Source organism: Pan paniscus, chromosome 9 (assembly GCF_029289425.2).
Source record: "Pan paniscus chromosome 9, NHGRI_mPanPan1-v2.0_pri, whole genome shotgun sequence".
In the NCBI taxonomy this organism is placed as follows: domain Eukaryota; kingdom Metazoa; phylum Chordata; class Mammalia; order Primates; family Hominidae; genus Pan; species Pan paniscus.
Genome location: NC_073258.2, coordinates 7,360,142 through 7,374,624, shown reverse-complemented (window position 1 = coordinate 7,374,624; position 14,483 = coordinate 7,360,142). Strand labels below are relative to the sequence as shown.

The window sequence follows — 14,483 nt, the reverse complement described above, 5'->3', positions numbered from 1 at the left end:
CTCCAGGGTCTGAGGTAATGAGGTCCAGGGAGCCAGGCCTGCTAGGGAATTGGTTAAAGATCCTTGAAAGGGTCTCAGTGGATACCTTGGGCAGTTGCATAAAAATCATGGATTTAAACATCCGTCCTCCAGTCACTCTAGCGTTCATGGCCTTTATTTTTAGCCTTGGTATGTGAGGAGTTTATATAGTAGCCAGGTGTTTGATGCTGAGTGTAGAGCCAAGGAAAGATCCCAGAAGGCTCAGCCCGAGCTTTGGAGAGAGAAAGGATAGAAGGGACTTTGTCTACCAAAAGGCTGCAGAGGGCACCTGCTAAAGATGGTAAATGCTACAGTCAGATTTTGCTGGCTTCATGGGATCCCAGGTCTGATCTTAGCACAGCTCAGAAAGTAGACAACAGCTTTCTCACATTAGTCAATTTCCTTGTTTTCTTGCCCAGAGACTTGCCTCCTATATGGTAACGGCAGGAATATTGATGAGACCCAGAGAATTAAACAAGTTAGGTGGGCAAAATTGTCATGCAGGCATGAAACGAGCTCAGTTATTAAAGGTCAACATCTACCCCTAGTCTCAGACACAAGTTAGTAGAACAGGAGTTATTTCCAAGAAACAAGGAGATGGATAGGAAGCAGTCTGATTCTTTGGGAAAAAGCTTTTCTGTGACATAAAATATATTTCCCTGAGTGATCACAAAGTGTGGTCTATTATAATAGAATCAGAACAGTCATTCAACTTGCTCAAGTCCCTTCAGAAAGTAGTCTTAAAGCAAAACAACTTGAGGGCAGAAACGCCATGGATTAAGTCTATCTTGCTGAACCCACTGTATCCTGGACAGCTGCTTTAGGTCAGGAACAATGAAGTCCTTACCAAAACTGCTAATGGGTTCTGCGAGGATTTTATGAGAGGAACTTAGAATAATTATCATACTAAGAACTCTCTGGCGAACTGGCTAAAGGTGATCTTTTCCAAGCAGATATCTCCTGGCATCATTATTCTGAATTTTATTTTATTTCCAAGTCCCCTCCTCTAACCTATCCTCATTATTCTCTCTGATTCCTGTTCTGCTGTACCTCCTTACAATCTGAAGCACAAGTTCAAATCCCAAAGAAAGTCTGTCTTGAGTTTATAGGAAACAAAGATGTGATCCAGACATTTAACATTTCTCTATATCTTTCTAATTTAACCTCCACCCGTTTCAGGCTGCCTTAACTTAAATAATTGCTGGGATTTGTTAACCAAAATTTTTCCAACTTTTCAGTATCTGCCTTGGAGCTATAGAGATCTAAATTTGAATTCCATCTACGGCACTGACTGGCTGCGTGATTCTAGGGATATTATAAAATTCTCTAAGCCTCTCTTTCCTCATTTGCAAATTGAGACAATAATACTAACTTGCAAATTTTTTCTAAAGTCTAAGTGTGATGATTTTTGGAATGTCCCTAATACAGAGCCTGGCAAATTGTAGCTGTTCTTCAGTAATTCTATTTCTTTCTTCTTCACCATCCTATTTCATTTTAATGTCAAAAATATTTTCCGCCTTAGGTTTATTTTGACATTAAAATGAAATAGGGTGGTGAAGAAGAAAGAAATAGAATTACTGAAGAGTATCTACTATTTGTCAGGCTCTCTGAATTTTTTACAATAGTAATTATGGAACATGGATGTTTTAATGAATTTCATAGTGCAATGAAAACACTGAACAATTAGAGACTATTACATCAAAACAATAAAACCTGATTCTACAGAACACATAAAAAGTATATTGTTAACCCAATATGTAGCTTGTCTGTCCCTGACAGGTAAGTTTATCACAGCTTTTCTGAATTCACTTTGATATGTAATGTGGTAACCCCTGATCATGGCCACAGCAGAAGCTGAGGAGCACGGTGTGAGAGCCTATATGATCTTCAGGTGGACAGTGAGTTCACGGCCCAAACTATTAATGCCACTGTTATTGGAGTGAGAAAGTGTCTGTGTATATCTTTATGTGTATTTCTCCAATCAGTTTATTTATTTATTCAGCTAAAGAATCAGCAATGCTTTTAAAGGCCTGTTAAGCTAGCTCTGCCACTTGACACTGAATTATTATCTATATGGCAAGAAAGAGTAATCATTGTTTATATCCTGAAGTCTAGAGAAAAATCAAATATTCGTTCAAATCCTATTTTTGTCTTTACTATTTGTCTGATCTTAGAAATGTAAATAATTTTCTCTAAGCTTCTGTTTTCTTATCTACAGCATAATATTATCAATAGAATATTCATAGGGTTTTTAAGGAGATAAAACCTGCACCAAGTTACTATTAGTTAGCTAAATAAAAAATAACTTATTCATGCAAAAAAACATTCTTGGCATCTGCTACGTACTGGGGCGTGTTCTAAATACTGGATTAACAGAGGTAAACAAAGAAAAGCCCCTACCCTCTTTGAGCTCATATTCCAGTGATATTAATTGAGAATGGAAGATCACTGCTGTGGAAGTCAGGAGGCCTGAATTGGCATATGACCTCTTCCCAGTGACAAGACTCTCCTGAGCCTTCATTTCTTCCTCTGTAGAAGACTGGGCCTTTCCAGCATCACTGCCCTGTGTTCAGTGGGCTCTCCTGGACATGACCTTGTGGTTGGGGATGTGGCCATGGTTGATGGTGCTTTAGCCTCTCCTGCCACTTAGGTCCACAGCAGTTGGATTCCTGGACTTCTGGGGAATTCTGGTTACTGATTGACAGGAGGATCAGGGCTTTGATGTCTTACTCTAGCAGTCAGAAATAGCTTCACAGGTCATCATTCACATACTCTCCACCTCTCTCTGGAATTCTGTAAGCTGAGCAGCATTTATGAGCTACTTGGACAAGGCTAAGCTTCTATGTCAGGAAGACCAGAGGAGAAGGTGAGTGAAGGGTTGGTCTGTCTAGAATTAGGGCTTGTATGTGCCTGGAGAAGTTAATCAAAAACAAAAAAGAGAAAGAAAGAAAAAAACTAAAACTATAACAAAGAAAGCACAGTAAGATAAAGGAAAAGAAAAGAAGGTGAAATAAAAGTTAGAATATTAGTAAGAGGCCTGGTAGAAAAAAGGCATGTGAGGACTTTTTTTTTTTCCAGTAAAATATCTATTTGTAAGAGGCAGGCAAAGTTAAATAGGGCCAAGAGGAATAATGAGGAAACTCTCACTTCTTAGTCTGAAGGAGCAGAGAGCAAGGACTACAACACAAGGAGTATGCTGCTATAAGAGAAAAGTCCCCAACAATAGCTGTGGCCTTCAGTGGCAGAACACAGCCACTGCCAACCCACAGTGCCAGCAGAGGGAGGCTGAATTCTCCCTCCTCCCACACCATTTTTTTTTTTTTAGTAGAGACTGGGTTTCACTGTGTTAGCCAGGATGGTCTCAACCTCCTGACCTCATGATCCGCCCGCCTCGGCCCTCAAAGTGCTGAGATTACAGGCGTGAGCCACTGCACCCGGCCCCTGGGTGCATCCCATTGGATGAGACTAGTAAAAACTCTAGTAGCTAAGAAGACCTGGTTGATACAGAAGTCAGAAAAGAGCAAAAAGGGTGGAGCGGCTCATTTAGAATCTCCAACTCACCCAGTTTGGCGCATCACTTCACAATTCCATGCCTTTGCTTCTTATTGAAACTATGAGACAAATTTCCTCAAAAAGATATTGAGAGGAAGTCAAGGACCAGAAAGAAATAACCACTAGAAAGAGCTGCACAGTTCTAGGTATATTTGATTCTATTTTTTTTCTTTAATTTCCACCAGGTGCAATCACCAGTATTGCCTCAATTTACTTCAGGATTTTGGAGGGCACCCACCTTCCCCCTTGTCTCCTCACACAATGACCCTGGGATCCCTGGGAAACAGCAGCAGCAGCGTTTCTGCTACCTTCCTGCTGAGTGGCATCCCTGGGCTGGAGCGCATGCACATCTGGATCTCCATCCCACTGTGCTTCATATATCTGGTTTCCATCCTGGGCAACTGTACAATTCTTTTTATCATTAAAACAGAGCGCTCACTTTATGAACCTATGTATCTCTTCCTGTCCATGCTGGCTCTGATTGACCTGGGTCTGTCCCTTTGCACTCTCCCTACAGTCCTGGGCATCTTTTGGGTTGGAGCACGAGAAATTAGCCATGATGCCTGCTTTGCTCAGCTCTTTTTCATTCACTGCTTCTCCTTCCTCGAGTCCTCTGTGCTACTGTCTATGGCCTTTGACCGCTTTGTGGCTATCTGCCACCCCTTGCACTATGTTTCCATTCTCACCAACACAGTCATTGGCAGGATTGGCCTGGTCTCTCTGGGTCGTAGTGTAGCACTCATTTTTCCATTACCTTTTATGCTCAAAAGATTCCCCTATTGTGGCTCCCCAGTTCTCTCACATTCTTATTGTCTCCACCAAGAAGTGATGAAATTGGCCTGTGCCGACATGAAGGCCAACAGCATCTATGGCATGTTTGTCATCGTCTCTACAGTGGGTATAGACTCACTGCTCATCCTCTTCTCTTATGCTCTGATCCTGCGCACCGTGCTGTCCATCGCCTCCAGGGCTGAGAGATTCAAGGCCCTTAACACCTGTGTTTCCCACATCTGTGCTGTGCTGCTCTTCTACACTCCCATGATTGGCCTCTCTGTCATCCATCACTTTGGAAAGCAGGCACCCCACCTGGTCCAGGTGGTCATGGGTTTCATGTATCTTCTCTTTCCTCCTGTGATGAATCCCATTGTCTACAGTGTGAAGACCAAACAGATCCGGGATCGAGTGACGCATACCTTTTGTTACTAACTGTGTCTAGTGTTAGAGCCACTGTCTCCTGAAACGTGCCCTTGTTTGCCTAACCTTTATAATTTCTAACATGCATAAAATAAAGAAGACACTTACTTACTCAACAAATATGTACAGGGATGAGTTACAGTCCTTACAGAACCCTCACTCTGTTGTGGCAAGGGCAGGGGGGATAAAATGTAATATGACGTGGTAAATTTTATTTTCTAAAAATAGCCACAGCAATAATTCTAAACCCACATTCTCTTCCAGGAACTTGCTACTCCTCATAAAGAGATAGGGTCTATTTCTTCTCCCCTTGAAACTGGATAGAATTTGTAAATGCCTCATGAATTGAATATTGTGGAAATAGCCCATGTATCTTCTCTCTCTCTCTCTCTTCCACCTCCATTCCACCACTATTTCTGTCTGTTTCACTCAACGCTTGTTTTTGAAACCCAGCCCCTATTCTAAGAGGAAGCCCAGGCGACGTGGAGAGGGCCCATGTAGATGTTCCATCCAGTAGGCTCAGCCAAGGTCTCACTCAGCTAAGGCTGAGACCTTAGCTGAGTCAGTGTTAACCACCAATGAGTAGAGAATCCTCAGATAATTCCATTCCCCAACCTTCCAGCCTCTCCAATTGGCATCTGGTAAAGCAATCAATTGTTCTCTGACTCAGCCAAAATTGCAGTTTTGTAAACAAAATAAATATTTTTAAGACACTAAATTTTGGGAAGATTCGTTATACAAGCACATGTTAATTGTATTCTTCAAAGAAAAAAGAAATTGGTTTGGGAGTTGTCTTCCCCTAGCTGGGGGAAGGGAGCATCAGAAAAGTTTTCCCTGAGTTGACACAGTAATAGCCTTAAGGGAAATGTAGGCATTAGGCAGTCAAAAACTGTAAGAGGAAGGAGACAAAAATATGTTCCAGTCCAAAGGAACAGCATGTGCAAAGCTGAAGCAGAAGTGAGAGAGAGGACAGCGTATTCTGAGAATTATCTGAAGTGTTGTTTTTGTTGCCATTTTTATTCTCTAGAATGTCAGAAAGGTTTAAGAAAAATGAGGTGAAGTGGAAACAGATTGAGGTACTGACTGTATCAGAAAGAGATTATAAGCCAAGGAACCAAGGATAGTTTGTTATGCCCTTTTATATGTTGTATTGTTATTGTACCCCCAAGACATTCTAGATAAAAGTTACATTTTGAGTAATACATGTCAATATAGTATTTGCAGTTTGGGCTTGGAGGTAACTGTGAGGAAAGCAAGCTTGAATGTGATATTGCCAAGGGGAGCTTTGAACACCTAGAGAGAAGCATGAGAATGTCACGTTCCTGCATTGTTTTAGTGCAGATTAAGAAAGGGTGTGGCTGAACACAATGTCTTCTACTATGAAGTGTATGTGGAGCCAGTTCTCACCTGAGGTTTGTCTCTTCCAAGGCAATCTAGTACACCTGACATTTAACATTGGATATGCCTGTCCCTGCTCCCAACACCAGTGTCCCTTCCTGTTTGGCATGAGAACACTGTTTCTGCAATGATATCATCAACCCCAAGATAATCAAAAGGATCAGAACCCAGTTTAAAAGAGCTTATTTAGCCACAAAGTTGAGAATGACCATTTGAGTAACACAGACCCCGAAGGAATGGGGTCATTGCTCTGAAGCTGAAAAGTTAAGGATTTGCTTATGCACGTGGAAAGCAAATAAATTTAAGAGGACTACAACATTTTCCATACTAAGGCTGACTTGTGAGTTATAGTAATTTGAATAGTTACAGCTTGTTTTTTTTTTCTTTTCCAATTTGAAAGAGTATGTTTAACATTCCAGGCTAGACAACATGATAGTCCTGAGGTTTTTGAGTAAGAGAAGTGAGATGTAAGTTAATCTATAATGAAGATCAACAGTGGAGTGGGAAAAGGTCTTCTCTAGCATTCTATAGTTTTTTACATTTTAAAAAACAATATAATTAAAGAAAAGGAAAATTACAATAAGAGAAACAAAGATTACAGCTGCCTAGGTTATAGCTGCCTGTTACGTAACTCAGATCCCATAATCACATTTTTTAAGGCTCAATATTCCAACATCTTTCATTATGAATTTCTTATTTTTACAATGTGTATATGTGAATTGTGTGTATTAACATGCAAAAGGCCTATGATTAGTTGTACACAGCAAATTGAATAAAATATGCCTGTGAGTGTCATGAGTGGTATGTGTCTTTTATGCTTGTGTATACAGAAAACTTCAGAAAAAAAGACATTAAACCACTGAAAATTTTGGGGCATGTATACAGCTTCACAGCTGGATTCTCTCTGTGATGTGTACTTGTAATTTCAGTCCCCATAAAGGAGTTATGTTCTCTTATGTCTGATGATAAATTAAAAGTTATTCCGATATAGTAGCAAGTATACTAAACTTGGGGTCAGGTATAGAAAGTTCTACTTCCTCACTGTGTGACTTGGACAAATTATTTTATTTATCTGAGATCAATTTTATTTTAAAAAGAACTAAAAATGTCTACCCCACAAGGCTGTCTATGCAATTTAGATATATCATATATGTAAAACGTTCTAATATAATTCTTAGCATGTTCTTTTATTCACAATAAACTTTACTTACTTTAATTCCTAACATAAAACATAAATATAATAACACAGATGAAAAACCACAAAGAAGAATGTGTGTTAAATAAATGAGGGATCCCAGAAACCACCCTGAGGGGAAGGAGGGCCATAGGTGGATTTCTAGAGGGGTTGCCTTAGTTAAGGCTTGAAGTGCTTATAAGCAGAAGTTAGTTGGGTAAAAAAAAGTTGTTGAGCGTTCTTCTCTCTCTAAGCACACATTATAGGAATATAGTGGGCAAAAGGATAACAAAACCTGTTCTCCTGACTTACATTTTGGTGGTAGAGACAGTCAACAGCACAGTAAATGATTAACTATTTCATACACTGCAAAGTACTCTGAAGGAAACATAGTGGGGTAATGGGTTGAGAGCGACTGAATGGGTGAGCAGGGAAGGCCTCTATAAAGAGGGGCTTTTCTGAACAAAATTGTGAACAATATGATGGAGTTAGATATTTGAAAAATAAAACTTGAGGGAAGAACATTGCAGAACGGCAGAACAAGTATAGCAGTCCTGAAGTAGAAATGAACCTGAGTGTTCTAGGAATAGCAAGAAGACCAGTGTGACTGGAGCGAAGTAAGCTGGAAGCTACATTAATTGGTGAATTGAAGATGGTTGAGAGAGAGGCTGACATTTATGCATTTATTCATTATTCAACACTCACTGGTCAATTTCTGTAAAAATTAATAGGAATAAATTGATGAACAAGACACATTTCCCACCCTCAAGGATTTGTCTAGTGGGGATGTCTGGCACATTTTGCAACTTTGGATGATCTACTGATTCCTGAAAGTTAGCCAGAAGGTATCCAGGTGAAATTAAGGAAAAATAGCATCCTAAGCAAAGCAAATATTCTGAGAAAAAGCTGAGAGATAACAAAGTCCATTATTTGCTGAAATCATTATTTGTCATTTCTTGATGACGAAGACCATTATAAATAATTCTTGTCAAGAATATTCAAGTGGTAAACTGAGAGAAGGAGGGTGTCTTAAAATGCAGTCAGTAATACCCAGAGATCAGAATTTGCAGTGACTGCAGGTTTCGTATTTATCCAACCAATATCTATTGAGTACCTCTGGCCTTTAGCAGAGAAGACAGTTACATTTCAGGAGACATTACAGTTTTTACTTTAGGCCTGGCATGATTGTAGCAGGAGGAAAGGAACTGCCTGAAGGTGTGATTATATGTTTCAATTGGATATGATTGACATATTATAATTTTAGGATTCTGTCCTCAGGGAATACTCAAGATTTTGAGCTTAGGTAATGAGCAGTTTTTTTTTTATTCCATGATGGTCACTCATGCATTTACAAATTGACCAATAGATATTTATTGGGCCCTTCTTTGTCCAAATATGTGCCAAGTACTAGAGACACAGAAAAACTAAGATGTGCAGACATATGTATCCTATGGAGTTTACAATTTGGCAGAGATGTAAGCAATCTTTAAACAATTAAAGGCTCATATTTATTTTAAATTGTGGTGTAGATATCAGTGTATAAGAAAGGGAATAAAATTGAGGTATAAATTTGTTGTACTTGGAGCAAAAAGTGTCAGCAAAGATGAATACAGTACATCTAGCAATGTCCTGCTAAAGAAATAAGTAGATAAAGAGAAGTTGAGAAAATGTATTTGTGGTAGGCAGAGTGCACCCTCTCCTAATGATTTCAACATTATAACCCCTGAAACTTGTAAATATATTACTTTACATAGAAAATGATACTTTGCAGACTGATTAACATTCAAAACCTTAACATAGGCAGAATATCCAAGATTATCCAGGGGAACCCAGTCTAATTATATGAATCCTTAGAAGTAGAGACTCCTTACTGGCCATGGTCAGAGATGAGACTATAGAATAAAGTCACAGGAAGATGCAATGTTCCTGGCTTTGAAGATGAAAGAGGGGATCTATGAGGCAAGAATTATGGGTTACCTCTAGAAGCCAGAAAATGCACGAAAACAGATTTTCCTCTGTGTCTCCAGAAAGGAATGTAGGCTTGCTAACATCTTGATTTTAGCTCAATGAAGCCCATGTCAGAACTCCAGCTTACAGAATTATAAAACAATACATTTGCATTGTTTTAAGCCACTAAGTTTTTAATAATTTGTTATGCAGAAATAGAAAATGAATGCAGTTTTTCTGACCAAAAAAAAATACACCCAAAACCGAGGCTTGGATATAAGTAACATGATGTCTTTATGTTACTCTGTTGAAGCGTAAGACAGAGAATGTTGACAAAGAATGCAGTAGAGAAAAGCAGGTACTGAATGATGGAAAAGGCCTTGTGCATATACAGAGCCTTGCCATTATCTTGTAAGTTACTGCACAGCTACTGAAGCATTTTAGCTGTGGTTAAATTTACATTTTAGAAAGATCTTTCAAATAGCTATGACCAGAGAATCCAGGGGAAGTTTTAAATGTGAACTAAAATAACAGCAGTGGAAAATCATGGGTAAAAAAGCATAAAGAGAGACTTTAGCAAGAAAGGATCTTCACAGTTTGATAACCAAACTTTGTTTAAAATATGTATTTACCTCCATGTCTATTTCCAAGGATCATTGTCTAAGAGGGCCACGGCTACTTTCCTAGTCATGACATATAAGCGTCCCAGTTTCCTTTTTCTAATTCTCTGTAGTTGCCTGTTTTTGAATATTCAGTCACCTATGCCAAATCCTCAAGACAAAATTCAAACCCATCATTCAAGTCCCCAGTTCCTTTGAAAAGCTTTTCTTTTCTGTTTACAACACTCTTACCTTAGAATCCCAGAGAGATTGCCATGTCAATCTTGTTTGCCCCCCTTCAAATTGTATTTTCAACTGTATACTCAATCTTTTGATTTTTCCATCATATATTTCCTCTATACATGAGAAAAAAAGTTTAAAATATAAATTTTAGTGAAAAATATTGTGGTACCAAATGTCGTGTCCTGCAGGAATCAATTTTTAAGAACATATTAGAGGGGCTGATTTTTTTTTAAGGCGCAGGGAAAGACTAAATCACAGAAAAAAACTAAACAGCAAAACCATAGGGGGTTTAAAATTATCTTTTAGTCACTTAGTTACATTTGTGAATTTTCCATAATTTACATGTTGGTTTTATAACAGAAAAATAACAACAGCAGCTAAATGATCTTGTTCTCTCCCTGCCTATTCTGAGTCATCACTTCACAGCAGGATTATTGTGCTTTCTCCTGTTAATCTTCCTTCCTCATCTCTCCCAAATTCAATCCATGTTTACAGGCACGCTCTTCTTAAAATGAAATTTATCATGTAGAGAAGAAATTGGCATTCCAACACCTCCTGAATTTAGACTTTTCAAAGCTTTTTTTAGGTGCTCCAAAATCTGGTTCACTTATTTTATCCAAAATATCACTTGCTATCTGTTAAATTACACTTTCTATTGTAATCAGATCAGCATCCTTCATAGCTATTTTACCTTTCCTTGACAGTATGAGATTAGACTTTGTATATCATCTGTATTTTTAATAGATACTAACTGAATGATAATCTCAATCTGCCCAAATTGTATTCATTCTTTATGGGTTGACTCAAATCCAGCTGCTCCATCACAGAAGTATTTTCCTTCAACTTCCCTTAAAATGTTAATTAAACCTCTATATCTTATATATCTCTTGATTATTTTTTTCTATCCTGTTCAGTTATATTCTCAACTTTATTATAAATTCTGCACTACATAGCTTTTCACTTCCATCATCCAGTCCTTTATTAGTGACTTCTATGGCATTAAGCACATAGCAAATGACAGTAAATGCCTACTGGTTGATAATTTATTACCTAATTGTTCAAGTTCTTATCTCCCACATACATTAAGCAACTTCCCCAAGATCTTCTCCCAGATTTGTCGAGTCTTTACACAGTACACAATGGGGTTCATAAGGGGCGGCACCAACAAGAACATATCTGCAATAAGGATCACAACAAGAGGGCTTTTGTGCTTGGCAAAGCGATGCATGGCAGCCAGGGTGATGACGGGCACATAGAAGGTGAGCACAGCACAGATGTGGGAGACACAGGTATTTAGGGCCTTAAGCCTCTCTGCCAAAGATGCAATGCTGAGTATAGTCTTCAAGATCAGCACATAAGACAAAACAATCAGTGCCAAGTCCAGCATAGTACAGAGAGCAACGAAGAAGCCATAGATGACATTGGTCTTGTTGTCAGAGCAGGCCAGCTTCATGGTATCCTGATGAAGACAGTATGAGTGAGAAAGAAGATTCTTTTGACAATATTTTAATCTCCTTAGGGTGAAGGGAAATGGAATCACTAAGAGAATGCTCCTAATGGCTAAAATAAGTCCCATTTTAGCAACCCTGTTGCTAGTGAGGATAGAACTGTATCTTAAGGGATTGTGAATGGCAAGAAAGCGGTACAAAGACATAATTAGAAGTACTGAGGATTCCATGACAGTGAATCCATGAATGAAGAATTCTTGAGCAAAGCAGGCATTAGGTGAAATTCCCATGGCATTGAACAAGAAGATCCTCAACATGGTAGGAAGGGAGGAGAGGGACAGGCCCATGTCAGAGACAGCCAACATGGCAAGGAAATAATACATGGGCTCATGAAGCGAGGGCTCTGTCTTTATGATAAAGAGAATGGTGCAGTTGCCCATGATGGCAAGCAGGTACATGAGGCAAATGGGGATGGAGAACCAAATGTGGGCATGTTCCAGTCCTGGGATCCCAATCAGAAGGAAAAGCTTGACTTTGGAGTTATTGAGAACAGACATAATGAGGGAGATATGAGCTCGTTAGCCGGATCTGAAACCATATAAATGAAAAGCAGTCATGCTTTTGGTTAAAACTCAGTTTTGTGGGGATAAGGGGTTCATTCCTATACTATACTCAAAAGCATATTTGGCTGCTAATCAACTGCACTCTTCAAAATTTACCAGAAGTCCTTAAACAAGTTCATATTCTCCAGCATGGTAAATTCACTTCTAACAACTTGTCCTAAGTTGGTGACTTTTTAGGATTTTTAGGATTTTTTTTTTTTAAGAGGGAGTTTTGCTCTTGTTGCCCAGGCTGGAGTGCAATGGTGCGATCTCAGCTCGCTGCAACCTCCGCCTCCCATGTTCAAGTGATTCTCCTGCCTCAGCCTCCCAAGTAGCTGGGATTACAGGTGTGCACCACCACCACCACGCCTAGCTAATTTTTGTATTCTTAGTAGAGATGGGTTTTCACCATGTTGGCCAGGCTGGTCTTGAACTCCTGACCTCAGGTGATCCACCTGCCTTGGCCTCCCAAAGTGCTGGGATTACAGGTGTGAGCCACTGCATCTGGCCCTACTTTTTAAGATGTTTAACAAAATATAAAAAACATATCAAAATGGAGCTGCTTTGAATCAGTAAAAAGATGCTTAGAATCTTTTCCACTCATTTTTCCATATAGTCTTCATCAGTACCCATGTTGGCTTTAAAATAAAATCTCTGAGCTTTATGTAGAAAGTTTGAAAGAAATAGTCTCAGAAAATAATCAGAGATCACTGCAAATATTTGGAAAAGATTAAATCATTAGATGCTATAAAGTAAATACATTTATAGACTAATTTACCTCATACTTATGAGGTAGGTACTTACGCACATTTTATACATGAGTAAATATACATGTTACATCAAGTGTTATATAAAAATAAACAACGATTTCTGTTCAAACACATTTGCCCTTTCATTTGATTTTAAATTATTTAACTTATTTGGGCGTTATTTTAAATCTGTAAAATGAATACAATCTTGGCAGGTTTTGATATTTATAGTTATTTATGAAGTTCCAAACAGAGATCTAGGTTCATAAACCACAAACAAGTATCTGTAAATATTAGCATTGATTACACAGTAGTTTCCAATAGAACATGTTGGAGAAATGGAGCAGTGGATAAGTACTTTGGAGTTACATATTCTTATTTCTTCACGTACATATTCATGTATTAAATGTGGCACTTCCTCGCTTAAACACTTATGGTTCACACTTCAGGCTACCATTTTATTTCAAGAAACAATTTGAAGCTCTACAGTAGTATTGTGTTCATGTTAATCTTATCCATCTTGATTGGATTATTTTATCTCATATCTCTGTATTTAATTAGTCAGAGAAATTAGTCAAATAAATGCATATTTAGTCAAATAAATGCTAAATGAAAAAAATCCAAACCACCCAATTTCTGTTGGAAATGAAGCATTAAAATTTTGCCTACATAATAAACTGAACCTGATTTTATTTTAGAGTCTCTTTTAAAAAGCATACAAGTTTACTTTCAGAAGTAAAATATGCAATCTTGCAACTTATCATCAAGTTTTTGACCTTCAAGGTAAACAGGTCAAAATTGGTAAAACTGTCAGAGAAACACAAATCTCTAAGACAATCATTATAAATTCCCCCTATATTTAATAAGCTTCCTTAGTAAATGCATAAATTAAAATTATGAAATTAATAATTTTAATTAAAAATAACAAAAATACAAAAGATGAAGGTAGAGCCAATGGAAGGCTAGAGAGAAGACAAGCTATCCTCACTCCAGAATTTTTTAAACTTCAACTTGCAAGAGAAAAAAGTCATCAACCTTCAGTGGAAAACACAGGGGACACTGGAAATTGATTGAGCTCCTTTATATGGAAGCTTAACTGTGAATTCATATTGTATTTTGTGATTTTTCAGAGGATAATTTTAAAAAGTACGTAGTAAATAACAAGCAGCCTTGGGCCAATATATTTTACTTTTGCTAGGTACTATCTAAGAGACATTTTGGCAACTTGTGAATAGCTCTGCATCTTCTACATGGAAAAGGGCCTTGAACAGTTTGAGCATGACTCATTAATCTCCCACCATGGTAGTGAACCTAATGCAAAACCCAGGGTAAGTATAATGTGGAGACGGTAGCAGATTGTGAGATGTCATTAAAAGCATTCTCCTGTTATTTGCTGGACTGTGTTTTCTTAGCAAATTCAATTCTGATCCCACCTCAGTAGTCATAAAATAAGTTCTCACCTCTGAAAGCACTTAACTCTTATTCCTTTTTATTTTCGTCTTTTGCTGAGGGATATTGACTCAGGTCTTTCAGGGAATGCATCTCTAGTGCATTTTTTA

General features: G+C 38.3%; 3 protein-coding genes across 3 annotated transcripts in view; 1 reads left to right on the top strand and 2 right to left on the bottom strand.

Annotated features, from left to right (window-relative positions):
- The window catches only part of MMP26 (matrix metallopeptidase 26), a 280,854-nt gene that overhangs the window by 71,673 nt on the left and 194,698 nt on the right, over window positions 1-14,483 (bottom strand). The gene's annotated exons all lie outside the window — the stretch shown is intronic.
- Window positions 146-6,906, top strand: LOC100973548 (olfactory receptor 51G2). The gene is made up of 2 exons (XM_057299069.2): window positions 146-319; window positions 3,756-6,906. The coding sequence occupies exon 2, from the start codon at window positions 3,832-3,834 to the stop codon at window positions 4,774-4,776; it is 945 nt and encodes a 314-aa protein (XP_057155052.2). The 5' UTR covers window positions 146-319; window positions 3,756-3,831; the 3' UTR covers window positions 4,777-6,906.
- LOC100973895 (olfactory receptor 51A7) lies at window positions 10,032-12,742 on the bottom strand. Its single transcript, XM_003804641.6, has one exon. It carries the CDS (start codon window positions 12,128-12,130, stop codon window positions 11,192-11,194), a length of 939 nt encoding a protein of 312 aa, XP_003804689.4. The 5' UTR covers window positions 12,131-12,742; the 3' UTR covers window positions 10,032-11,191.

Coding starts and splice junctions, on each gene's coding strand:
- LOC100973548 (XM_057299069.2), top strand. CDS start 3,832: ATGACCCTGGGATCCCTGGGAAACAGCAGCAGCAGCGTTTCTGCTACC.
- LOC100973895 (XM_003804641.6), bottom strand. CDS start 12,130: ATGTCTGTTCTCAATAACTCCAAAGTCAAGCTTTTCCTTCTGATTGGG.